We start from the raw sequence: 27,984 nt of genomic DNA on the forward strand, positions 1-27,984 counted from the left end.
CCCGCCCCCGCCCGCGGCCGCGCCGCCCGGCTCGGCGTGCGCAGGGCTCACTCTGCCCTTCGCTGGCATCGGCGTCGGCGGGCAGGTAGGCCCCGGAGGTTTGCTCGCGCGCGCGCGCGCGGGCGGCCCCAGGCCTGGTCCCGGAGCCGCGCCTCCGCCCACGCGAGGTAGGGCCTGAGGGGCGGGGCCGGTCGCGAGGCCTCGGGAGGGGCCGGCGGGAGGCCGCTCTCGGGAGGAGCGGCTGCGCCCGGGAGGGGAGTGCGGGCCGCGAACTAACGGTCACGAACGCTGGCGGCGCCGCGCGACCCACGTGCGCCACCGCGCCCAGAGACCCGGGCACCCAGCTCCGCGGCCGCGTCCCCGCGGAGGGCAGCCTATCCGTTTTTCCTGTGGGCGACCCCGTGCCCGGCGCGGGGAGGAGCGTGACAGCGCTGGGCGCCGCCCCCTCGGCGCGGCTCGGCGGGAGGCTCCCGGGTAGCGGCGGGGAAGAAGCGGCGCGTGCTCCCCCTTGGAGACCGTGGGACCACCCGGGCAGAAGGCGCCCTCGGTGTCCCCTGAAAGGCGGAGGGCGGGCTAGCGGGGACCGCGAGCCCCGGGCGGACCCCGCCTGTTTGTCTCCCAGTTAGAAATCGGTCTTAGACAAGATGGAAGGGGAGAAGCGGCCGGCGCCCTACGAGGGCCTGTTTGCCGACGGGCACCTGATCCTGTGGACGCTGTGCTCGGTGCTGCTGCCCGTGTTCATCACCTTCTGGTGCAGCCTCCAGCGGTCCCGCCGCCAGCTGCACCGCCGGGACATCTTCCGCAAGAGCAAGCACGGGTGGCGCGACACGGACCTGTTCAGCCAGCCCACCTACTGCTGCGTGTGCACGCAGCACATTCTGCTGGGCGCCTTCTGCGACTGCTGCGGGCTGCGCGTGGACGAGGGCTGCCTCAAGAAGGCCGACAAGCGCTTCCCGTGCAAGGAGATCATGCTTAAGAGTGACGGCAGGGCCCTGGACGCCATGCCCCACCACTGGATCCGGGGCAACGTGCCCCTGTGCAGTTGCTGCGTGGTTTGCAAGCAGCAGTGCGGCAGCCAACCCAAGCTCTGCGATTACAGGTACGGCCTTTGTGGGTACACGTTGTCCCAGGATGCGGGGTAGGAGTCGGGATCTCGCAGAGTGCGCTAGAGACTTACCTTGATCTCTGCAAATGGCCTCAACTGCCCACTTCAAGGAACCAAGCTAATAAACATCCCGGGTATTGGACAAGCAGGGCAGCTTTGCAGTATCATTTGCCTAGATGATACATCTAGCCTCCGCTCCTCAGCCAGCCTGCCCTTTTGGGCAATAAAACTTGGCACTGAACTTTGATCCAGAGGCCTCTAAGTACTGCATACTTCATAGCCACCATGTTACGTTTTCGCTTTTGTTACTATGGATTATTTCCATTTTAAGTGAGAAAAAACGAAGTGTGGACAAATTGACTTTTCCTTAGACTCACAAAACTGATTCTCCTCAGCATCTTTTTATGAATGGACAGTGAAAACAAGCATCATTCCATGGCAGCGCTTTAATTATCTTTTTCAAATATAGATATTGGTGCTGTGATGAAAGACAAAACTTAAAGGATTCTCCTTTCACCACATGGCCTTCTTAGGACCGGTAGCATCTTAGACAGTCTTGGATTAAGCCAAGAATATTTTGATGGCTTGTAAATAAACACACATTAGACAACACATGAACATTCTTAAATATTCTCTGAAAATAGGTGAAGATGCTCTTTGCTGGTATTAGAGATTCATAACAAAAGGAGATGCTGCTCCCGCAGATCATCTGCTTTAACTCATTTTGCAGTTGAGCGAATTTTAGTCAGTGGTAAAATGGAACTGGTGTCTGGGATTTCTAACCCCCAGCATAGTGTTAAGAGTACTAACACTTAGCCTTGTCTCATCCTTAAGTCTGGACATCTCCACTGTCCTGAGTTTTATTTCTGACAAGTAGAAAGGGCCCTAAACATGTTTAAGACCTAAAAGAGAAAGCTGACACTAGATAGAAAGTTACTTTTTTATTTATTTCCGTCTTTATTTTTTTCTTTTACTTCAAAATCTTTTTTTTAATTTGTCTTCCAAATTTAGATGTACTTTTGGCATCAATGAGAGCTAGGTTACCAGCGTCTTTAAATAAATTTAATAGCTCTCTCTATAGTTAAGCTTTAGTCTTCAAAAGCTGGGATTAGTTGGAAAGAAGACATGACTGGCATATTATTTCCTTCCCTTCTTGGTGTCTGTGTAGAATTAGATAAAAATGGCCTCCATAAATATCTGAACTGCACTTCAGATACTCCTTAATGAATAATAGTGCTCTGATCTTCCACCCAAATGATTTTTCTTAGAAATGAGTATCTGGGGGCGATTAGGTGACTCAGTTAAGCGTCTAGCTCTTGATCTAGCTCAGGTCTAGCGTCTAGCTCAGGTCATGATCTCACGGTCATGGGATCAGGCCCCACATCTGGCTCTGCGCTAAGGGTGGAAGCCTGCTTGGCATTCTCTCTTTCCCTCTCTCTCCCTCACTCTCTGCCCCTCCCCCACTCATTTTCTCTCTCTCTCTCTCTCTCTCTCTCAAAATAAACATTAAAAAAAAAGTGGGGCGCCTGGGTGGCTCAGTTGGTTAAGTGTCAGACTTCAACTCAAGTCACAATCTCACAGTTGGTGAGTTTGAGCCCCTCATTGGGCTCTCTGCTGTCAGTGCAGAGCCTGCTCTGGAGCCTCTACTTACCTCTCTGCCACTCTCTCTCGCTCTCTCTCTCTCTCAAAAATAAATAAGCACTTTTTTAAAAATTGCATTTGCACAAAAAAAAAAAAGCATATCTGACCCTGTCCCTCCTCTGCTTAATTAAACCCCTACCCCTTCAGTTGCTCCTGGTCACTTACCCTGATGGTCTTTCAGTATAACCTTCAGGTGCTTAACATGGTGCCCAGGGGCTGATGTGCTCTCTGGACCCTGCCTGCCCTTCCAGTTTTTACCTGCCACCACCTGCGTTAAACTTTAAGCACCAGCAACACTGGCTTTTTCATATTTCCCTTCTCTTTCTCAAGGCTTTCCTCCCCTGGCTAGCTTTTAGGCATCCTTAGAGACTTGTCTTGTGTCCTTTCCTCCAGGAACCCTTGCCTGATCTACTCACCCCCAGGCCCAGAGTTTTCCTTTTTGATGATGACGTAATATCCGATATCTCAGTGGTTCTCAAAGTAGGTTCCCCAAACCAGCGGTATTAGCATCATTTGGAAACTTGTTAGAAATGCAAATTCTAGTGTTGCCAGATTTAGCAAACAAGATAAAAACATTTGCAATATTGCGGCCAGCTTATATCCCCCCAAATCATTCGTTGTTTATCTGAAGCTGAAATTCAGTTAAGCATCTTCTATTTTCTTCGGGACCCTACTCCCACCTCCGACCCCCTGAATCAGAAACTTGGGCTGGAGACGAGCAGTCTTTGCTCTGGCAGGCCCTGCAGGTAATTCTAAAGTTGTATGTACCTTTTACAACGTCAGCCTCTGTCCTTAATGTTGTGTCCTCCCCTTTGTACACAGTGAATGTGATGATACATCTTTTTCTCACGAGTTTGTTCTTACCAGATACTCAACAGTCTGTCCTCAGCTTGCTAGAGCCCCTCACCACAGGTGGGGATTATTTCTGTGTAATTTAGGAAATGCTTGTTACTCCCAGGAGAAAAGAGCATGGCACCCTGAAGTTGTGCATGTTCTGCAGTGTTCTCCTGTGTTTTAGCCAATAGCATTATGCAGGGTTACTGAATGCGCTGACCTTCCGTAGGAATGAGATATTTCAGGAAAATAAACTATCTATTCGAACTTTAAACACAAGCCAGACCGTCCCTCTGGATTTTACCCAGCCCTGGCGAGGGCTTCTACCATGTCTGTATCACTACAGAAGTATGAGTCTTAAGGGAACTAGAAAGACCCAGGTAGTAACTGATTTTGAAGCTTGCGGGCCAGTTCAGCTCTGCCGAATAAGTGACAGAGGCCCTTTAATTTATACTCATTCAGTCTTGATTCAGCTTTCACACTGGTGAGCATCTATGTATTTTGTTTCAGGCGCTGTGCCAGATTCTACTTTCCCTGTAGGTTTTTTTCTCTTCGTGTATATTTCCCCAACCACTATAATGTGTCTCTGCACCTAGTATCGTATCACTCCTTCCCTATCCTTCCTTTTTTTCTTAACTGTCACCTGACTAAAATAGGGAATTGTGTTACAAGTATTCATTATATTTGTTAAATGAACCTTTGTTCCTTATAGTAATCCATCTCTTGTTAAGAAAACTGAAGGTGTTTTTTTTTTATTTTTTATGTTTATTTATTTTTGACAGAGAGAGAGAGAGAGCGCGCGCGCGCGCATGAGCGGGGGAGGGGCAGAGAGAGAGGGAGACACAGAATCGGAAGCAGGCTCCAGGCTCCGAGCTGTCAGCGCAGAGCCCGACACGGGGCTCGAACTCATAGACCGCGAGATCATGACCTGAGCTGAAGTCGGACGCCCAACCGACTGAGCCACCCAGGCGCCCCCTTAAGGTGCTTTTTTATTTATAAGGCCTTTTCTTCCTTACATCCTATCCCCTTACACACACTGATTAATGAAACAAAGCTTTCTTCATTACATCCTATGTAAGAAAAGCTTCCAAAGCTTTTCTTCCTTACATCCTATGCCCCTTACACACACTGATTAATGAAACAAAGCTTCTGACTTTTAGCAGGTGATTACATTGGCCACTTTAGTCTTGACTTTGATCTTAAACTGTATGTTTCTGTGTTCTGTCGGTATGTATTTATTCATTTCTTTAATTATCTGAAATGATGAAAGATCCCAGATCATTTTTTTTTAATTTTTTTTTTAACGTTTTTATTTATTTTTGAGACAGAGAGAGACAGAGCATGAACGGGGGAGGGGCAGAGAGAGAGGGAGACACAGAATCGGAGGCAGGCTCCAGGCTCTGAGCCATCAGCCCAGAGCCCGACGCAGGGCTCGAACTCACAGACTGCGAGATCATGACCTGAGCCGAAGTCAGACGCTCAACCAACTGAGCCACCCAGGCGCCCCTCCCAGATCATTTTCTAGAGTAGAGGTGGACAACCTTTCTATGAAAAGCCAAAACTAAGTATTTTAGGCTTTGCAGACCATATGGTCTGTCATAACTACTTGACTCACTAGACAACACACTAGTGTTGTCACTAGGTGTAGCTGTACTACAATAAAACTTTATTCACAACATCAGGTGGCAGACGTATTTGTAGTTGGCCAACCCCCGTTTTGGTGTGAATATCATAAATGAACACCCCGAGGCACCTGGCCGGCTCCGTTGGTTGAACGTCCAACTTCAGCTCAGGTCATGATCTCACGGTCCGTGGGTTTGAGCCCCGCATCAGGCTCTGTGCTGACAGCTCGGAGCCTGGAGCTTGCGTCGGATTCTGGGTCTCCCTCTCTTTGTCTGCCCCTCCCCAGCTCACTCGCGTGCTCTCTCTCTCAAAAATAAACATTTAAAAACTTAAAAAATAAATAAATAAATGAACATCTCAACCTCATGTATAGTTCTGCCACCTCCTCTAGCATACTAAAGAAGAGAGCTATCGTGAACAGGTAACTTAACAAAAAATTCTAAGAAGTGTTGCCTGTAGTTTCTTTTTTCCCCTGTGAAGCTGCTTCTTTAAAAAATAAAGCAGTCAGGGGCACCTGGGTGGCTCAGTCAGTTAAGCGTCCGATTCTTGATTTCAGCTCAGGTCATCATCTCACAGTTTGAGGGTTCGACCCCCACATCAGGTTCTGCTGTCAATGCAGAGCCAGCTAGGGATTCTCTCTTCCTCCCTCTGCCCCTTTCCCACTCATTCTCTCTCTCTCTCCCCCTCTCCCTCAAAATAAATATACATTAAAACTTTTTTTTAAATAAAGCTATCATACACCTGCATAAAAATGGCACATAGGGTGATGTTCTGTCTTGATAAAGGTTTCAGTTATAGGAAAATGTTCATTTGTCAAAACTCAGCAAATGTACAGATTTGTATATTTAATTGTAAATTTTACATCAAAAGAAAAATCCCATAAATAAATGATGAACTCTAGATAAAGATAGGCTTGCTTGCTGAACTATTTAGGAAGTATCCTGATATCTGCATTCTACTTGAAATACACCAAAAATTAGGTGGATTGATGGATGGATAGAAATGTAACAAAGCAACTATAAGAAGATATTAATGCTGGAATGTAGGTGGTTTACTGTTTATCTGTTTACTGTAAAAAAAAAATTCTAACACAAAACATTTTAAATTTTTTTTTTTCAACATTTATTTATTTTTGGGACAGAGAGAGACAGAGCATGAACGGGGGAGGGGCAGAGAGAGAGGGAGACACAGAATCGGAAACAGGCTCCAGGCTCTGAGCCATCAGCCCAGAGCCTGACGCGGGGCTCGAACTCACGGACCGCGAGATCGTGACCTGGCTGAAGTCGGACGCCCAACCGACTGCACCACCCAGGCGCCCCTCACAAAACATCTTAAAAAGCAAGGAGACTATCCTTGTTTTTTGGAAATCCTTGTTGAAATATTGAAAGATAAAATCTCATAATGTCTGTAATACTTTCAAACGATTTAGCTATATGTGAGTTTACACAAAGAGATAAAGCAAATGTGGGAAAAATATTAAGAATCAGAGTGAAGGGTTGATTTAAGGGTATTCACTTTGCTATTCTTTTGACTTCTGTGTAGATCTAAAATGTCAAAAACATAAGCAATGAGTCAGTGACATGATCGCTGGAACTAAAATATCAAGACATTATATTAGTAACGTCTTGTTTTCCCATCAGGTTTGAAATCTAGATCAGGTTAAACACTAATTACAAAACACATAGAGACAATTCTCAATTTTGAATATAGTATTTGTAAGGAAAAGTATAATGTTGAATAACTAGTATGCATTTTGGCTCTACCTTTAAAGAACAAAGGCTGATAATAGCCATCATTTTAGCTAAAAGAATCTTTTCTGAAATGTATGAGAATGCAGTAAATGATAAAGGTGTCCCAAGTCTGTGGGGATAGAAAAGATTGTTTTACGAATGGTGCTAGGACAGGTATTCTCTGGGGGGGGGAAAGTGAGGTCTTCAAACCACACTATCTGCCACAATAAACTCCAAATGGGTTAAAGCAAGGGCTCTTAGTTCACAGATGGATAAGATTCCAAGAAACCCTGACCCTTTCAGGAGATTTTCAGTGGAGCCTGTAGCCCCAGAAGAAGCACTAAATTAAAGACATGGGTGTGAAAACTGAATGGGTGGGAATTTGCAAATAGTGAAGGACTTCAGAGCTTAAAAGCATTTAAGTAAACCCCAAAGGGAAATAGGGAGCTATCAAAAAATAAACTTAAGTACATTAAAAAGTAAATTGAAAAGAAACCGAAAGAAGCTTGCAATAAATATGACAGGAAAGAGGTTAATACCCTACATAAATCCAAAGTGCATGCAATTATTAAAACCTAGTAAAAGGTGACTATAGGACATGAATCCATCCATTCACAGAAGAAGACAAAAAATATTCAGCGTCACCTAGTGATCAAAAGCCTTCAAATTAAAACAAAAAAATGTGTTTTCTATCAAGGAAAAAATTTAAAATACTAACGTGCAGGATTAGCAAGTGTTAGACATGATAGACATCTCGATGAACTGGTAACAAGCACACTGGACAGAAGGACCACATACTGGTTACTGTGAAACTGATGTCCGTGTTATGTGTCAACTGTACTCAAAAAAAATATTAAAAAGAAAACAGTCTTAGGAAAATGCATGCCCTTTGAGTCAGTAACTTGGCTTTTAGAATTCAAGGGAAATAATCTTATTTATGCTTATGGTTGTTCTTCATGTTGTTTATACTTAGAAAAATAAGCTATCTAAATGTCTTATTTTTAGGGGCACTTGGCTGGCTCAGTCAGTTAAGCGTCTGACTCTTGATTTCATCTCAGGTCATGATCTCCCAGTTCATGGGATCGAGCCCCATCGGGCTCCACACTGACAGTGCGGAGCCTCCTTGGAATTCTCTCTCTCTCCCCCTGTCTCTCTGCCCCTCCCCTGCTCCCACCCTTTCTCTCTCTCCCTGTCTCTCTCTCTCAAAATAAAAAAGTAAAACTTTAAAAATAAAAAATAATAAATGTCTTATTTTTTTTAATGTTAAATTGTATATCCGTATGTATGGTACTATACATTCTTTACAAACCATATTTTTTTAAATGTGTAATGGCATAGGACAACATTCATGATAACATGGAAAGAAAAGTACCGTCCAGATGTACATATATCATAACGAGAAACACATCTATGCACAGTAAAACTGAGAAATACAGGGGTGCCCGGGTTGCTTAGTTGGTTGAGCATCCGACTTCGGCTCAGATCATGATCTCATGGTCCATGAGTTCAAGCCCCGTGTCGGGCTCTGTGCTGACAGCTCAGAGCCTGGAGTCTGCTTCCAATTCTCTGTCTCCCTCTCTCTCTGCTCCTCCCCTGCTTATGCTCTATCTCTCTCTGTCTCTCAAAAATAAATAAATGTTAAAAAAAAAAAAAAAAAACAAACCTGAAAAGTACAGCAAGAAGTTAAGATTTATTGTCTTTGGATGATTTTTATTTAATGTCTCTTTGTATTTTCTAAATTCTCAAGCATATGCTGATATTATCTTATTGAAAATGTATTTTTAAAAATGTATGTAGGTAGTTGACGAATGTATTCTGGTTTTTAGAGACTCAAGCAGTACAGCAATACAGAAGGACATAGGATAAAAAGCAGATATTCTTCTCAGCCCTCTCATCCCACTTTTCTTCCCAGAGGAAACCAGTGTGAAATAATTCAGGGGCACCCTTTCAGATTATTCTCAATTACAGTCCCCTGTTGTAAAGTTAATGGTGTGGTCTCAAGCTTAGTCTGAAAGGAACTATTCACTAAACATATGCAAGTTACTTTACAGTTTTCTGTCTAACGGATCATGCAGGTAACACTTCTTTCAGGGGTAAATAAGACTCCTGAGTAAATAGCAGTAATCAGTTGAGAAATCTGAACATCCACCGGAAAAAACAACCTTAAAATAGAAATCCAAAAGGGTTGACCTTGGGCAAAAGACTTTTATTCTCTCTCTCTTTTTTTTAATTCATTTATTTTCTGCCGGCCTGCTTTTGTCTGTACACTCAGCTCTGCCTGCCTTATCTGTGACTGGATTAAAGTCTTAGCAGATTAATAATAGAAACCTGGGACCTTCACCAGCACTATTCTCTGCTTGTTTCATGCTCATATCCAGAGAGGCGAATCTGAATGTACATATCTTCTGTCTATATTTCAAGTACAAACACAGAGATTGGTTTTGTATTAACTGCCAACAAGAAATGCACTGTTTGGCTATATCTACTGAAATATTTTCAGATGGTCATAAATTACGAGGTTTTCAAACTGGACAGACTGGACCCCGAGGAACACAAAGACCCAGGCCAGTGGGGCATTTAATTAAGCAGCAAGGACTTTAGGCCTCACAAACGTTATTTCAACCAAAGCACAAATAATTAAAATACAGAACCATTGTTCTAGACCCACTCTTGTTTATGTGGATATGTCTACTGGCATTTACCATGTTATAAATTAAAACTGGGAAATTGCTTAAATACTCATTTTTAAAGTGACAAAATATTTTTATGAAAATTTAGTGAGAAGAGTGACATTATTCTACCTTTTTGGTACATTTCTTTGGTTTAGAGGCCACCTAGATCCTCCTGTCAGCTGCTGCACTGGATCTGTACACACTTGAGAGGAGGAAGATGAAATAACATCTTGGTATTAATATTAAAATGATTTTAATCTCAGAGTCGCCCTGCAAGGATCTTGAGGGGCTCCAGACCACACTTTATTTTTCTTTTAACGTTTTTTATTTATTTTTGAAAGCGCGATCACAGAGAGAGAGGGACAGAGGATCTGAAGCTGGCTCTGCACTCGTAGCAGAGAGCCCCATGTGGGGCTGGAACTCACAAACGGCGAGATCATGACCTGAGCCGAAGTCAGATGCTCAGCTGACTGAGCCACCCGGGTGTCCCTAGACCACACTTTAAAAATCACAGTTAGGGGCACCTGAGTGTCTGACCCTTGATTTCAGCTCAGGTCATGATCCCGGGGTCATGAGATCGAGCTCTGCATCAGGTGCTTCACTGAGCGTGGAGCCTGCTTAAGATCCTCTCTCTCCCTCTTCCTCACCCCTCCCCTGCTCGTTCTCTCTCTCTCTCCCTCCCTCTCCCCATCCCCACTCTCTCTCACTTTCTAAAAAATAAAAATAAAGTTATAGAGGCTCCTGAGTGGCTGAGTCAGTTGAGGATCCAACTCTTGATTGCAACTCAGGTCATGATCCCAGGGTCAGGAGATCGAACCCTGCATCCAGCCCTGCGCTGAGCATGGAGCCTGCTTGGGATTCTCTCCCTCCCTGTTTCTGTGCCCCTCCCCTGCTCCCATGTGCGCACGTGAGCTCTCTTTCAAAGTAATATATTTTTTTTAAGTTCTAAAAAACGCTATTAAACTGCCAAGTATTTTCAAACTTTATTGCTCATTTTCACTGTGCAGATAGTTATAAATCTTTTCTTTGCTAGATTTTATGCCCAATAGTGGTGAGATTACTAAAGGATCAGTTTGCACATCAGTGAAATTATGGTTTAAGATTAATTATTGTCTTTGTTTCTTCCTTCCCTCAGGTGCATTTGGTGTCAGAAAACGGTACATGATGAGTGCATGAAAAATAGTTTAAAGAACGAAAAGTGTGATTTTGGAGAATTCAAAAATCTCATCATTCCACCAAGTTACTTGACGTCTATTAATCAGATGCGTAAAGACAAAAAAACAGATTATGCGGTGGTAAGCCGAGTTCATTTTTCCTTATGTAATTGATTTTCACAAAGCTGCCCGAGTCCCTGTGTGACACTTAATGGTGGCCTTGAGGGAAGAATCGTTACCGTGGGCTGCAGAGCCCTGCCCAGTGTTTAGAGCTGTGCCACCAAGTTCGGCCCTTGAGTCCTTTCACATCTAAAGGGAAATTGGAAATGTTATATTACTGGTTTCTAAATCCCTGCCTGCACCTGCATCACTTGGGGAGCTTTTTAAAAATGCAGATTCCTGACTCCACCTCCATCACCAGGTTTGATTAGGAGGCCGAGGGTAGGTCCCAGGAATCTGTATTTTTCTTTAAGGTCCTCAGACAATTCTGATAAACAGCCAGATTGGAAATTCTTTATCATTATCAGTGAAAAGAAAACAGGGATTTTGCTCACACATTGTTCTAACAGAATTTTTCTATTCGGAACTTTATGTTATTTGGAGCATTAGATGCTCCAACAAATAATTTGGACCTTAAAGCTGTCAACACTTCGCAGCATGTATGTGTGTAGAAACTGATCTAAATGTATCTTTCAGTCTTTATGTGGTTCTTAAGGGATAACTGTAAAAATTTGCATTTATTTCCTACTTGAATATGCCAAAATAGTTGAACTATTTTATCTCGAAATTCAGTTTTGTGTCTTTTCCAAATTAGGATTTTATTTTATTTTATTTTATTTTATTTTATTTTATTTTATTTTATTTTATTTTATTTTAGGGTTTTATATCTTAAATGTCATCTTTGACAGTAGTCCTGCCAAAGAAAAAGGCATTTAAAAATTTTTAAATATTATGTTTAATGTTATGGTACATATTTTTTAAACGTACATACAGTGCCTTAATGTGTCTGATTTCAATCTAAGATCATAAGGGGTGAGAATCACTAAGTAAAACTGTAGAACATCATCGTTGTTCACATCCACAAGGAGAAGGGAGAGGAGAGAAAGGGTTAGGTTAGAGAAATACGAATTTCATTTGACTTTGGGCTTTGTATAAATCTGGATTCTTGAATCTAATTGAGTATACCATTTAAAATGTTTTTTTAATTAAAAAAAAAAAAGCCTTACAAACTAAAATACATTAGAATATATCCAGAGAAGGACAGTCAAGGTAAGAGAGCAGAGAAAACCTGTGTCCATGCTGTGAACAGTTGAAAGGATGCAAAATGGATTGCCCAGGAGACAAAACTGATGAAAGATACAATGCTTCAGGTGTTTGAGCACAACAGTTATATGGAAGAACAAATAACATTATTTCTGGTTGCCTTAGGAAGCAAAATTAGAATGATGAATGAAAGTTATTGAAACACAAATTTTTAACTCAATTTAAGTCAAAACTTTCTAACAACACATGAAGCGCGAGTTAAATTATTCATCTATAAGTTCCCTTTCCATTCTTAGAATTCTTTGATTTTTGTATTCATTGTAGTGTGATAGTTGTTTTTTTCCCAGCGTACTTACAGCACTATTGCTGCCAAGAAATGAAAAATTTATTGCTGGAGCGCCTGGGTGGCTCAGTTGGTTGAGCATCTGACTTCGGCTCAGATCATGATCTCACACACAGTTCCTGAGTTTGGGCCCTGCGTCCGGCTCTGTGCTGTGTCAGCTTCAGATTCTGTATCTCCCTCTCTCTCTGCCCCTTCCCTGCTCACGCTCGTCTCTCTCTCTCGACAATAATAAACATTTTTTTAAAAAAGAAAAATTTATTGCTCACCATCTTTGAGATATTAAACCTTTTCACTCGCATTAATTTTTTTAGCTAGCCTCTAAGCTTGGAAAGCAGTGGACCCCATTAATAATCCTGGCCAACTCTCGTAGTGGAACTAACATGGGAGAAGGGCTGCTGGGAGAATTTAGGATCCTCCTAAACCCAGTCCAGGTAACTAAAGAGAAAACTTTCCTTCTGTATTAATGTTCTCATGCTTAGCTTTTCGTTTTCCCTAAGTTGTAATGGTGGTTAATGCTTCAAACCAGTCATCACTTGATTTTAGGAAAGAATTATAAAAGTATCAAGCCATCCAAATATATAGAGAAAGAGGTACTCTCGTGGTGGGGACATAAAATGGTGCAGCCACTTTAGAAAAGTGAAGCAATTTCTTAAAAAGTTAAATATAAATTTACCCTACCACCTACCAATCCCATTTCTAGCAGTCTGCCCAAGGGAAGTGAAAACATATGTCCCGCAGAGACTTCTATGCAAATGTTCATAGCAGCGATATTCATAATAGCCAAAAGGTGGAAACAACCTAACTGTCCATTCGCCAGTAAGTTGATAGAACCAAATGTGTACCCACACAAGGGAGTATCACGCAGTGATAGGAAGGGACGAGGTACGACGCATACGTGCAACCATGAACGAACCTCAGAACCATGCTAAGTGAAAGAAGCCAGGTGCAAGGACCCTCGGGGTATGTCCCTTTTATGTGACCTGTCCACAACAGGCAGGTGTACAGAAACAGAGGAGTGAGTGGTTGCCTGAGGCCAGGGCTGCAGAATGGGAGTGAGTGCACCCAGACACTGAGGGACCCTCTCGGAGCAGTGAAAACGCTCTAGACTGGATTGTGATGGTTGCACAGCTCCGTAAACTGACTAAAAGCCATTTAATTGTGCACTTTAAAAGCGCATTTCCATATATATAAATTGTGCCTCAGTTTAAACAAGAAGAATAAAAGGATGGCAGCATTGAGTTTACGTGCTGGCTGCTTCTACTTTAAAAAACATTTATAAACAACTCCTGCGACAATTAGAAACGCAATAATTTTTTTCCTTCCCGTTTGTATTTTTCCCTTTCAACAACAGATACTTAAGGAAATTATAAAAGTAATAAAAAAGGAAAGAAAATCACCTGCAGTTTCCCCACATGAATACACCGGTTGTTTTCATTTGTCCGTGTTCTTTGCATGCATTGTCTGTGCGTCTGCATATTAACATCACAATAACGATACTCTAGATTTAAAATTTGTGTTGTTTTCAGTACTTAAAGAGTATTTGTCCCTGGTGTGATGTAGTCTTCATAATTACACCTGAAATGATGAAGATAATTAATTGAATGGATATATCCTGTTTATCCAGGCTCCTGCTGTTGGAGATTGAGTTTGTCTCATAATTATACAACCATAAATAATGCCACACTGAATACCTTTATAAACAGGCGTTTTCATTTTTTGAAATGTTTTCCTAGATCATTTACAGAATTAGAGGTATCAAGGGTCCTTGCATCTTTACATCATTGTATGTATGTTGCAAAATTACTTTCCAGAAATGTGCACAAACTTGCACTAGTGATGGATTTGAAAAATCCACTATAGGGGCGCCTGGGTGGCTCAGTCGGTTAAGCATCCGACTTCGACTCAGGTCACGATCTCATAGTTCGTGAGTTCGAGCCCCACGTCGGGCTCTGTGCTGACCGCTCAGAGCCTGGAGCCTGCTTCACATTCTGTGTCTCCCTCTCTCTCTGCCCCTTCCCTGCTCATGCTGTGTCTCTCTCTGTCTCAAAAAGTAAAATAAACATTTTTTAAAAAAGAAAAATCCACCATAAAATATGAAGTAATGTGCTAAGGGTGAACTTAGCACATTCTGGTTTCACGTGAACAGGAAGGAGGCAGTGTCGTGTAATGGATAGACTATAGGACTGAAGGTGTATGTCAACACTTAAGTATTGGGGGACTCACAGGCAAGTTATTTAACCTCCCTGCGCCTCAACTTCCTCGTCAGTAGAACGAGGCTTACTTGTGAGTAGGGCCAGCGTCCAGACGAGCCGCAGTATCAGCAGTCTGGCGCATCGCTAGGCACTTCGTAGCCCGCGTTGTTCTCTAACCGCATCCATACTTACCTGGGGGGACGTCATCCTCACAGACGGAGGATAGTGTTGGATACAAATAAGTGTTCTTTTTCTTTCATTTCTAGGTTTTTGATGTAACTAAAACCCCCCCTGTCAAAGCCCTGCAGCTTTGCACTCTCCTTCCCTGTCACTCGGCCCGCGTGCTTGTTTGTGGAGGGGACGGCACGGTGGGCTGGGTCCTGGACGCAGTCGATGAAATGAAGATTAAGGTATCAACCTTTAAGACCTGCGTGCCCTTCGCAGAAGCAGTTCCGAGATAACGGATACAATATTATGGTTACATTTTTTATTACACAGATAAATATTAGAAGACATTGCCAATTTTGAACATTATGATTAAGCAGTTCCTATAACCTTCAGCAAAACAACATACAGCTGTTATATTTGTGTCTCTCTTGCTTTGGTCTATAAGTTTTACCAAATAACATTACCCCACAAATCATCTGAAGAGAAAACTCCCAACACACGTCTTCCGTTTTCTAGGGACAAGAAAAGTACATTCCGCAAGTCGCAGTCCTGCCTCTGGGAACAGGCAACGATCTGTCCAATACCTTGGGCTGGGGCACAGGGTACGCGGGAGAGATCCCCGTCGCTCAGGTCTTAAGAAATGTAATGGAAGCAGATGGGATTAAACTAGATAGGTGAGTTTTACTTCCTCCAAAAGGTAGATTTCTGGAGCTTCGGTAATATTGTTTGGTCTAAAAAACGAAGACTTGAAGTAGTTACAAAATGTAACTTAAATGTAAAAGACTGTGTTAATTGTACTCATCCACGATGCTGGGGTTTTATTCTGTTATATGAGGACTGAAGTCACATTAGGTAGAGCACTCATCTCAAAATTTGTGTAGTCACTTAGGTGTGCTTATTTTTTCAAATGCTATTTTAATAAAAGTACTTCATCTACAGGACTGCAAAGTTAAGTGGCAGTTAATTTGATAATAATTGCCTTTTTTTTTAACCTCTGTATTTTAGATGGAAAGTTCAAGTAACAAATAAAGGATACTACAACTTAAGAAAACCCAAGGTATGTTTTCTGGGCCTCAGTTGCACGTGATTTCAGCACTCTTAACTAGTCCGTCATATTTTATAGTGGATTTTTCAAATTCATCACGAGTGCAAGTTAGTGCCCATTTCTGGAAAGCAGTTTTGCTTTGTACACGTGTGGCGCAGTGGTGGGATACAGAGACGCGGTGCTTATTCCCTCTGGGGGCCGGTTATGGAGCAGAAGAGAAACCCACGTGCTCAGCCCCCAGTTGGCCTGTAAAGAGGGCTGTGGGGGAAACACATTGTGAGTGCGGGTAGCGCCTCCCTGGCAGATCGGGCTGGAGAGGTTTCGGGGGAAGAGATGGGTGAGGTGGTCCTTAAAAGGTAAACGCAATTTAGATGGACAGAGAAAGGAACAAAAGACTTTCCAGGCAGAGGAAATCGATCCTGGGGACGCAAATCATGGTTAGCAAATACTGCGGAGATCAGCTCTGTGTTTTCTAAAAGATAACTCTGGGGGTGGAGTGAAAATAGCCTTGAAAGTTGCACGAGGGCAAAATATGGGGACTTTTAGCAGGAAGACAGCAAAAACATTGTAGAGGTGGAAGTGATCGACCCTTGGCAGCTCGGTAGTAGAGCAAGAGAGAAAATACACGTTATGCCAGATTTCTAGTTGTTGAGGCTGGATGTGTGGGAATGACCGTAACCAGGATACAAAGAGAAAGAGTTTCAGGTTTGAGTAAGAGGAAAAGGAGTTAGATTGGGGGCATACCAGCCTTAAGGCTGTGGCACATTGGAAGGGGGTTGGAAATGCAGGCTTAGTTAGTGCTCAGGAACAAGACAGAGCTGGGGATGGAGACTGAGGCACTCATGCTGGGCTGGGAAATAAATTAAGCAAGGACCAACACCCTGGCTTGACACGGATAGAAACTGAGACCCTGGGGGTTGCAGTGAAAGTGAAAAGCAGGTGTAATGGGCATACAGGAGAAACCTGGGTGCAAAGTAGAGCCATTCTAGATGATAAGGTCTGAGGTGCAGCACATTACTCAGAAAAGCAAAGTGAAATTTATGTGGATTGTCATCGGCCTTTGAACCGAAGCTTTATTTCTGGAAACTTCACTGGATAGGTAGCATCAGCTCTAAGTGAAATGTAAATGCAGAAAGCATTAAATTTTGATAAAGAACATACAGACTGAGATTTAACAGATTACACATATGTAACAGGCTTAGATTGAAGCATATTGCAGTTGTTTATTCTTCCCCCTTTTCGCAGGAATTCACAATGAACAACTATTTTTCTGTTGGACCTGATGCTCTCATGGCTCTCAATTTTCACGCTCATCGCGAGAAGGCACCATCTCTGTTTTCTAGCAGAATTCTTAATAAGGTGTGTTGGATAAAATAACATTTCCTGCTTATCACTGAAGGTACAGTAAAAATAGTTCAATTATATCTAGCCCTCTTCCAAGTAGATTCAGATAGAACTTACTTACGGAAACGTTCACCTGCTCTGTTTTGTTATTGAAGTGTTTTGTGGCTGTGACAAACTTCTTACAATTTGGAGAATGTTCCACAGCACATTCTGCTCCAGCAGCAACTAAGTGAAATTCACGATAGCCTATCTTACTTAAATGGCAACAAACATTGGAAAGAATTTTAGGCAGGCAGGATAAACTTTTGGTGAAGTCATGAACGGGAAAAACATAGATTCCTTTGGCTTCAGAAAGCTCCGAAATGCAGACGAAGGAAGAGAGGGAGCAGTTCGTTTGCCACGGCTTTTACCTACGCTCACCACTCTGACTCCTAGTACAAGTGATTCCTTTGGTGCAAGTTTCACTTTGGCATTGTTTTTTTTTTTTTAATGGCTTTTGGTGATTGAGCAACAGGATGTAAAAATTTAATGCGAAGCGGTTTTGCTCCTGGTTTCAGTTTTACAAGTAGTTCACGTTTACAAATAGTTACCTCTTACTAATATAATTACTAAGGCCACAAGTGTTGCCGTTTGTACGATTAGTAATTAACGTCTCAGAGCTTCCATCAACCTTTCTATTTTCGGAAGTGATTATAAGTGTCCTTTAGATGTGTCTCTATTCCTTTCATTAAGTGATCTCAAGTACTAGGAAAAGGTGGAGTTTTCTAATTTTGATACAGTATTTCTTTGTAAAATGTAGCTTTTTGGATAAACTGGGAGAAAGCACCATTTAGGCACATGCTACTGAAAAATGGGCTACTTCAGCTCAGAAGTAACACGTCCTTTTTCCCCAGGAGAACCTAGTCCACTGTAAGCAAGCAAGGCTCGATGATCACGTCAGGGATCGTTGGTTCAGTGTCTTATCTTGCTTACGAGCTCATTAGGTTGCTTTAATATCCCATTTTCTGTCCATTTCTTCTAGGCTGTTTACTTGTTCTATGGAACCAAAGACTGTTTGGTACAAGAATGTAAAGATTTGAATAAAAAAGTTGAGGTAAGCTTTTAAAGTTTTAGGTGGTCTCTGGATTATAAATTTTTTTCTAAGAAAAATGCTGAATTTTCTGTTAACATATTTTGCTAACATACATGGAATATTTATTGTGGGCCAGGCGCTTTACTAAGTGCTTCATACACATTATCCCACTGCGTTGTCACCACAATCCTACAAGTCAGGCACTACTCTGTTGCCATTATGCAGAAGAGAAAACTGTTTGAAATTAAGTAATTTGCCCAAAGGCACACATAACCAGGATTTGAACCCAGGTTTATCTCCCTCCGGTCTGTTGAACTGATACTGAGCAGCTTTCCATTCACACTTGATGACAAATGTGAAGCCATCTTCACGTAGTACCCGACTCATCATGGACTCTCAGAGGAAGTTTAAATGCAAAGTTTATATGACAATTGTGATGTGTCTCTCTTCTATACAAAGCAAAGTCGAGATGTAGGAGCAGGAAAAACAGAATATTATTGAGTGCTTGTCGCTACAGTATCCCTGATGTCATGATACGGCAAAATCTTGTGTATATTCCTTGCTTGCTTCCAGAAAGAATCTGTAATGGTTAACAGCACCAACAAACACATTAATACAGAGAAACGTAAAAACTAGTAAAAAGAATAAAAGGGCAAGAGCTTAGGAAGAGAGAAAAGTGAGCAGGGAGCGTGAGGGGCCTGATGATACGTATGCCGGGCAATTAGGCTAACGCTGAGCTCACACGCTTTGAGGCCACAGTGCAGGAGGAATGGGAAGATTTGCCGTAAAAAAAGTTCCTTGCCCTTTATTACATTTGCTTCATCCTGGGCTTTGATAACCTTGGCGGAATGGGCAAACATGCTAACGCTTTATTGTTTTGTCTGATATTTTATTTATACAAAAATTATTTGTGAAGCCACCTACACGATGCCAGGCACTGTCCTCGGTACTGGGGATCCAGTGATAAATCCCTTGCTCTCACTGAGTTTACAGTGTAGAGGGAAAGAAAACATTTAAAGCACACTGCAGGATAGTGTGACAGGTGACATGATCAGGAAATCTTACAAGAATAAATAAGGGTAGTACATAACCCAGGGGCTGGAGAGACTGTCTAGGGAAAGTGACTGTAACATGTCTTTCTGAACGAAGTGATGAGCTGGAATCTGAACATTAAATAAGAGATAGCTGAGTGAAAAAGGAGATGGAAATTGTTCTCCACTAAGAAGCATATGTGCAGAGGCCCAGAGGTGAGAGGGGACATGGTGTATTCGAGGGAGCTCCAGCTGGAGGATAGCTCACAGGAGGGACAGAGCAGGAGCAGAGGCCAAATCTCAGAGGGGCCGTACTGGCCCGTGAAAGAACTTGGATTTCATCCTGAGCTCCAGTCAGGCGCAGAAGGGCTGCAGTCAGGATGACACATTTGCATTCCCCAAGTGCTCAATTTCCTGCTCTGAGAGCAATGAAGATGAGGAGAGACGGGCCAGGTAGGCACCCGCAGGGCAGAGGTGAGGGTGTGCTGGACTTGGGACTGTCCGGAGTGACGGAGTGACCGAGAGGGGAGGTGCTTGGAAGTGGAGGGTAAAGGCGAGGAAATCAAAGATGACCCCAGGTTTCTGGCCCAGGCACCCGAGGCCCACGGGGGTGCTCTTTCCTGGGAGGTAGATAGGGGCCGCAGGGAAGATGCTTTGCGTTAACCCAGTCTTGCGCCCAGCAGTTGCAGGTGCCACCACTGGTTGGAACCGTTTTATGGGCAGTAGGATCCACAGATCTGGCCCGGTTTGCTGTCCTGGACCAGCAAGGTAGAGCTGTCAGCGCTGAGATGGCAGTTAACGACATCGCGCTGGCTTTTTCCTCCGGAGTCTGCGGCCCGAGAAGAGAGAGGAGCCTAGAACAGAGCTAGAGGCGGGAGGTGGAACTCAGCAGTGACCGAGGAGGAACACCCAGAGGAGGAGGGTCTGACTCCCAGAAGTGAAGGGAGGGAGTAGTTCAGGAAAGGGTGTCGGGTGCCACTGAAATAGCAAATTGGGTAAGGCCTGAAAAAGATGAGATTAACAGAAACGGTGTCATTTTACCTTAGTTTAAAAAAATGAAGTTGTTATAATTAATGTAATAACCACTGAACGGATGGGAAAGGCTGATTCCTGGGGTGGGGGGGAGGGGCGCGGGTAGGAAATAGTCTTCTCTACACGTGTGTCTCTCACATCCTGTATGTATGCAGATGGAGGTGAACCCTTGGTGGAAGTGTGCAGAAATAGTATGCCCTGTAGTAATTCACTACTTGTGTTTCTTTAAAGCTAGAACTGGATGGTGAGCGAGTAGAACTGCCCAATTTGGAAGGTATTATAGTTCTGAACATCGGCTACTGGGGCGGTGGCTGCAGACTGTGGGAAGGGATGGGAGATGAGACTTACCCTCTAGCCAGGTATGTACATTTATGATTGGGTTTTTTATGACACTGTTTTCTTTAAAGCAGTCTGTTTTTGGGGCACCTGGGTGGCTCAGTCACTTAGACGTCCAGCTCTTGATCTCAACTCAGGTTATGGTGTCATGGTTCATGAGATCGAGCCCCACGCCCAGCTCTGCACTGTCAGCTTGGGATTCTCTCTCCCTTGCTCTCTGCCCCTCCCCTGCTTACATGCATGCGCATGCGCTCTGTCTCTCTCTCTCTCTCTCTCTCTCTCTCTCTCTCTTTCTCAAAATAAGCTTTAAAAAAAAAAAAGCAATCTGGGGTGCCTGAGTGGCTCAGTTGATTAAGCGTCCGACTTCAGCTCAGGTCATGATCTTGTGGTTCGTGGGTTCAAGACCTGCGTTGGGCCCCACACTGACAGTGCAGAGCCTGCTTGGGGTTCTTTCTCTCTCCCTCTCTCTCTCTGCCCCTCCCTGACTTGTGCTTTCTCTCTCTCTTGAAATAAACTTAAAAAAAAAATTTTTTTAGGCACTCTGTTGTTTATAGACTAATATTTTTTCAAATTTCTATTTTTGTATATGTCATTAATATGAATACCTTATTAAATAATAAGTTGATTGTCCACCGCTGTGAAAAAGTATTTGTCTTAACGTGACTGATCTTACTTCATTGCATCACACAATCCATGTGTCCTTTTTCCAACTGTAGGCATGATGACGGTTTGCTAGAGGTCGTTGGAGTGTATGGGTCTTTCCACTGTGCTCAGATTCAGGTGAAACTGGCAAACCCTTTTCGAATAGGACAAGCACATACGGTGCGGGTAAGTGATATATTGCTCTGTATTTCATTGAGTCCCATTTCTAAGCCACTGATCCATAGCGAAAGAAATACACACTCTAGCTTTCCAGAAACAGTGGTGCACAGTGGCACCCGGGGGGCTCAGTCAGTTAAGCATCCGACTGTTGATTTTGGCTCAGGCCATGAGCTCAGGGTTCATGGGATTGAGCCCCACCTCAAGCTCTGCACTGGCAATGCAGGGAGCCTGCTTCATTCAGATTCTCTCTCTCTCTCTCTCTCTCTCTCTCTCTCTCTCTCTCTCTCTGTTCCTTCCCTGCTCGTGCACTATGCACTCTCTCTCTCTCTAAATAAATAAATTAAGATTTTTTTTTTAAGAAGTAAATAAATAAACAGTGGTTTACACCCACACTGTCACTCAGCCTCCACCAAAAGCTTCGATATGATGGGGAAGAAACAAAGTGTTCAGTGGAAAAGAATCCCTTAAACGACTGATGATAAAGATATATTCAGATTAATTTTCTAAGAAGGAAATGCTCATAATTGTCCCTAGAAAAGTTAAGGGACTGTGGATGATATTACTAAGGAAGACCTTTCTGAGCTTCTGGGGACTTACTTGTTTCTAATTATCTGTTCCCTAATACCAGTTGATTTTGAAGTGCTCGATGATGCCAATGCAGGTAGATGGGGAGCCGTGGGCCCAGGGCCCCTGCACTGTCACCATAACTCACAAGACACACGCACTGATGTTGTATTTCTCTGGAGAACAGACGGACGATGATATCTCCAGTACTTCAGATCAAGAGGACATAAAGGAAACCGAGTAGATGGATGAGGAATGAAAGTTTAGAATTCTCCCAAACAAGCAGATACGTATTTGTCCAGGAGTAAAATTCTCTATCAGCTGTTTGGTCTTAATTTCACCAGTAGTAGAATGGGTATACATCCGTGTAAATAGCAATTCCAAAAACAGCCAAATTGCCAGTTGTTTACAGATGCCTGTTCTTTTTTCAGCAAAATGGTCCCGTCGTGTAGTACTAACTTTACAAAGTCCCAGAGGGCTAATGACTTGCAGGTGAGATGTTTGTCATGGCTTGATGTGTGAGAGCAGGACTCGCTCTGAGGTCCACACTCTCCTTCCTTATTCTTGAACACATATCTGATGGACAAGATGTAAGTGGCAGAATCATTGCCATCTTAATTCTTAATGTTGTGACACCATCCTAACATTTGGAAAGTTAACTTGCTTTTTTGAACGGAGATGACTGGCGTCCTACCCCCAGGGTTAGTGAGGGCCTTCCGCCGCGGCTGGCCCCCGAAGACTTCTCAGCCTAGCACTGTGTGGATGCATACGGATCTGTTTCCAGGAAACCTAAAAAGGAGAAGTGTTAAAGGAGGACATTACTTAAATTTTTTATATAACTTTTAGGAGCAGATTGAGACCCCCAGATGTTGCTTGGTTAACCCTGTTAATGACCACGTTGAGCTGAAATTCAGCATCTCATTTATGACCCTGTGGAGCCAGAAGACAGCCACACAGTTGAATAGGTAACAGTTAACATTCAGAGCACTGCGGATTGAAAGTTTCCAAGCTAGACTGTTACCCAGTTTCTCCTGAGTAAGAGACAGTATCAACAATTGAAAAAAAGTACTACAGAAAATGTATTCGTCCTATTAGTTGCTCAAAAGAAGTTCGATAATGATTAGTAACTTCTAAAAGTTCAGTGGTCTTGTAGTATTTGAAGTACAGTAGTCTTTTATATCCAAAGTACAGAAATTCCCCTTGGGGAAACAGACAGAATCCTGTGCTAAAATGTTTATATCGTATTTATTTTGAAATGAGAGAGAGATTTTTTTTATTTATTTATTTTCTTCATTGTGGTATACTTGTGTTTAGTGTTTACGATAGATGGCTTTATTTAATAAGTTAAATTCGTCACATAAATTCAGCTAGTCACAATCAGAAATGTAGCCTATTGACTAAAGAAGTAAAACCCATAACTTAATTTTCCTGGAATATCATCAGGATAGTCTCATTCTTTGGAAACATTACTCAATATTTTTTAAAAAGAGGGAGAATGAAAGCACTGGCAAACTACCTTTACGTAACTGAAAGTTTTGTTTCATTGTTTTATTTGACTCTCAATTGCCAGAAGCTGATTGAAGGGCTGGTCTCCTGGTTCCCCAGTAGATGGCACTCTCCTGGTGTGAACCCGCCTGATCCCTCAGGCCAGTGAGGCACACCCTTGGGCCACCAGCCTGGTGTTTTCCTAACAAATGGCCCATTTGCGGGCTTGGTGGTCTTTCATGACGTTAATCTCTGAAAGACGAGACTGTATCCCCCAAAACACCATTAGCTTCCTATAAGGATCTATTATGAATCTGCCATCCGTGAATTGCCATGAAACTTAAATTTCATTCACCTTCAGGCCAAAGCCATGTTTTAAAGGAAAAACTTAGTAGTGATACAGTAGTCAGTGCATTATATAAAATACTCTGATTCTGCTTCAGTTAACCTCTTCCACATCTCAACAGGAGATGGTAAATTCTAGTATTGACAGATTTTGCGAGCGGATCTGTTTTCACCTTTTCATCCACCTTTCGTGGTAGGGAACCTGTCGCTATTGGTGGCAGAGTTTTGTAGGTTTTCTTTCATGGACCGATCATGTTTTGAGTATAACGAATTTTATTCCTTAACTCATGGTCGACACTGTTACAGGTATCACATTTTATAAATCTAGGCTACAATTTATCTTACTATAATTCCACAGTGCTAATTGTAGAATCAAAGTAAATCGTTTGGGATGTCAGAATTCAAATCTTCAAAATAGCTAGAAAGCTTTTGTAATAACCATAATGTTACATCGGATCTAGAACAGGTTTATATACAACACCCTTGTTTATTTAAACAAATTGTTTTTTTTCAATTTTCATAATCCCGTGAGGCTTTTCCCTGCTGACCCTTCATGAAGCTTTTCCGTTACCTTAGTCTCAGTCATTCAGATTCATTTAGGAAACTTATTTTTGAATACCATGTCATCACACATCTTATTTTAGCAAAGTCCGTTTACTTTTTAGGCACATTTGTCCAGCATTTCAAATAAATGTACAGGCACGGGTCTTGTTTTCAAAAGGATAGTTTACAAGACTCATGTTGCAAGTATATTCTAAGTATATTTAAGAGTAGCGGTTGTTGACATGACCAGTGATTCTGTACTTTACAAAAAATCATTTGCCATAATATTTTCCTGTTCCATTTTAAATTGTCTTGACTAAACACGAAAACAAATTCTGTGTTCTCAGGAAGAAATACATAAAGTGAAGCCTAGCTCCAAGTCTGTTTTCAGATTCCTCTCCCCCTTTACTGTCCTCCTACATTCCTAACCCCTTCAACTTCGTGGCTTAAACACTGAACACCTGGCAGCTCTTATGGACCCCATAAGTAGATGGTGATAATTTCTCAGTGCTTTTTATGTTGCGTAGAAATCAAACCGACTTGTGTTTTAAAACACAAGTTGTCTGATAGTGAGGTTACACGACCTTAAATGGGTTTTAGGTTTTCTGCAGCAATTAGCTGGGAACCCCTAATGTAGCTACTGTTTATAAAAATTTTATAGTCAAAATTAATTTATTTTTATTTTTTTAGGGTGTGTCAGAATGTGTCGTATTTGCTTTTTGAAATATGTTTGCCTACTTCGAGTTGTAAAATATTCTGTGGCTCAGAAATGGTCAAGTCCTTTTTGCGTTGTAAAAATGAACACTACCAGCATGTCAAAAGAAAAATAGTTTGCATTTGTAATGTAAAATTGTATTTACTGTATATTATGGAATTTTAAATTTGCACTAACTAGGAAACTGTAAAGGTTATGTTAATTTACAGATTCATGTGGATCCGAATACATCATTTGTACTTATTTGGCCAAATAGGTCAGTAGAATAGGTGATAGTTTTGTGTGGTTTTTCCTTGAGGTGATAACATTGAAGCAAGAACCAGCACTTTATACTCAGAACTGTTTTTAATTCTACCTAATTTGGGACAATGGAATGTAGGTCGATTTATAAAAAAAAATATAGGAACTTAAAAAGAAAAGAGTGTTGTTACTCTGTCCCACGCCGAATGAAGGCATGTTCCCAGCAGTAAGACAGAAGAAGTGGTTTTGCGTTTGCTTTTAAAGTATGCCCTGGCTTTCCCACATCTTCCCTGTAAGGCCTCTCTCCTTTTTATCAAAGTGTGATCTACCAGTTGTCTGCAGCGTCCGTCCGAATCACCTGGGGAGCTCTGATGCCGAAGGCCGGCCCCTGACGTCATGAATCAGTGTCTCTGATGGGACATAGACATTTCGTAATCCCACGAGGCTCTTCCCTGCTGACCCTTGGTGCTTTTATTCACAAGCACCTCGAGTGCTTCTGATGCACGCTGACATTTTTAAAGCTACTGGTCTGTACCTCATGTGTTCACCCAGGGCTTTTGCTGGATGGGTATCATGCAGGAAAATTGAATCGGATGTTCTTAAAATTGTTTTTCCTTCACTCCACTAACTGCGTTCTTCCCCCACAAATCACTCTCCTAAAGGAATGCTGTGAACGATTTGTTCATGTCCTATCCTATCCAAATTAATATATTTATCTGGACACTATTACATAAAAATTGGTAGCCTCCGATTCTTACGTGGAAACAGGTTTTGAAACTATGATCTAGGGAGTCTTAGAGAACAGGTGGTGCTCAGGGGCCAGTGGGATGGACCCCCAAGGGGCTCCCGCTTTCTCCCTTCATTCGGTGCAGCCCCCCCACTGGATGCTGCTTAAGGTAAGATTTCAGTAAATAAAATTCTGCCTCTTTTTGAAAAAAAAAAGGATTCCATACTTTTTAAAAGGGTTTGGAAGCCACTACTCAGTGAATGACTCTGTCACCTGGTTAATTTTCTGCTGATTTTTACATATTCAGAAACCTCGTGTTTTTTGACAAAAAATATTTTGAAGGTCTTGCTGCTTGGAATATGACCATCTGGCTATTTCACAAGTTTTAAAGGCATTTTCTGTTTTTGTTTTTGTTTTTGTTTTTGTTTTTAATAGTAAAGCACTGGCTTAACCTCTGTTCCTCACATTTCTAATGTTAGTATAGAAATGGTCTGAGTATTTAGTTCATTTTAGTTAGTAAATACACATACACATTTCCCCCCCACGGCCACAACTAGTCTGTGCCTGAGGCTTGCAGGAATGAAGGAGGTGTGTTCCAAGGATCTGGAGAAAGAATCCAAAAGGGTCCCCCTCTCAAACAGAAGCTCACGAAACATAAATGATTGCACTTAGCCATCTGCAGAGAGGTCTGAAGAAAGTCAGCGACCTAGAAGCTGTAAATGCAGGTGTATTTCCTCGGTGTCTGCAGGGGCTCGGACTCCCTCCAGTAAAGGAAAGTGTCCAAGCAGAACGCACTGAGCAAGATAAACCATACGAAATGTCCACCTTGTGGTGCTTTCTGGTGACCAGTGTGGAACGTTGAAAAGGAGAGCTGGGAAGTTAGGCCGCTATCCTTGTTCCTCTCACACTGACCAGGCGACAGGGCATCTGTCCTATGTGCGGACCTCACCGTGTGTGAGAACATACCTGCAGGAAGGGCAGGCGGGGTATAGTCGGAGGACGGTGGCTCATCGGAGCGTTTGCTGCCCTCACTCTCCACTCTCGTTCTGGGCCCTGCCGGTAGTTTTCCTCTCGAATTTGAGCTGCTTGAAGGAGCCCGACGGATGAATGGGCGCTCTGATTTGTAATTCTATTCTATACGAGTTTCGAGCAGCCTGGATCCTCGCCCTGATCGCTCGCAGGTGAGCTGACTGAACTGGCTCCCTGGCCCATGGTGTGGACACTTGGGGTGGCTCCGCCTCCTCAGCCAGCTGGCCTCGCACTTCTCCCCCCCCACCCCCATCCCCCACCGGGCCACACGCCACGAACACCACTTAAGCACCCTGTGTCACTGAATTGCTTTTGTTGGGTTTGCTCCGTGTTGTGGTCGATGCCTACTGAGAAATAATTAAAGCACTGATACGTGGAAAACCTTTGCTTGTTTTTTAATAAAAGTTAAAGTGCAGCACTCCAGAGAGTATGATCCCGTGTTGTTCTTTGACACAACGAGATGAAATGAGCAGCTTTGAGTTCGTTTCACAGAGTGGTCCTTGATCTACAGCAGGACGGAGAGTGTGGCAAGCCCGGGGTCTGGTACTTGTGACAGAAAGGAGAATAGAAAAAGAGCCCCACTGCGTGGCTTCTGCAGCCTGGGGCACAGAGTGTACAAACGAATGCATATCCGTTCTTGTCATTTTTATCCAAGAGTCCATTTTTATAAATTTTTTAAAATAAAATGTCACTGTCACTTGCGTACTTTTTATCTTAAGCAGACAATGCCAAACATGATGTACCTTTTCTTGATCATGAGGTTTAAAGATGAATTACCCTGCTTGGCCGGGACACCCACTGAAGTTCACAAGGCTCTCTGTATTAACTTAACCCCAGACAGGTCCGTGTTTTGACTTCTTAGGGTTTTAACACATTTATTGGTCACTTGGGTCGTATGCTCGATATTTTTACTTTTACCTCATTATAAT

The 27,984-nt window shown here is 42.8% G+C and overlaps 1 protein-coding gene across 2 annotated transcripts; it reads left to right on the forward strand.

The window, feature by feature from the left end:
- DGKE (diacylglycerol kinase epsilon) lies at positions 1–27,478 on the forward strand. 2 transcript variants are annotated; one of them, XM_019415680.2, is made up of 12 exons: positions 1–167; positions 623–1,099; positions 10,741–10,900; positions 12,677–12,796; positions 14,824–14,967; positions 15,242–15,399; positions 15,731–15,782; positions 17,016–17,129; positions 18,136–18,207; positions 20,481–20,608; positions 21,302–21,413; positions 22,036–27,478. In XM_019415680.2, the coding sequence occupies exons 2-12, from the start codon at positions 645–647 to the stop codon at positions 22,213–22,215; spliced, it is 1,695 nt and encodes a 564-aa protein (XP_019271225.1). In that variant the 5' UTR covers positions 1–167; positions 623–644; the 3' UTR covers positions 22,216–27,478. The 2 variants fall into 2 exon arrangements, with proteins under 2 accessions (XP_019271225.1, XP_019271226.1); XM_019415681.2 differs by lacking the exons at positions 1–167; positions 12,677–12,796 and having other exon boundaries at positions 183–1,099.
- Positions 27,479–27,984: the final 506 nt, after the last annotated feature.

This window comes from Panthera pardus, unplaced genomic scaffold, assembly GCF_024362965.1.
Source record: "Panthera pardus isolate Hobbes unplaced genomic scaffold, ASM2436296v1 HiC_scaffold_3, whole genome shotgun sequence".
In the NCBI taxonomy this organism is placed as follows: domain Eukaryota; kingdom Metazoa; phylum Chordata; class Mammalia; order Carnivora; family Felidae; genus Panthera; species Panthera pardus.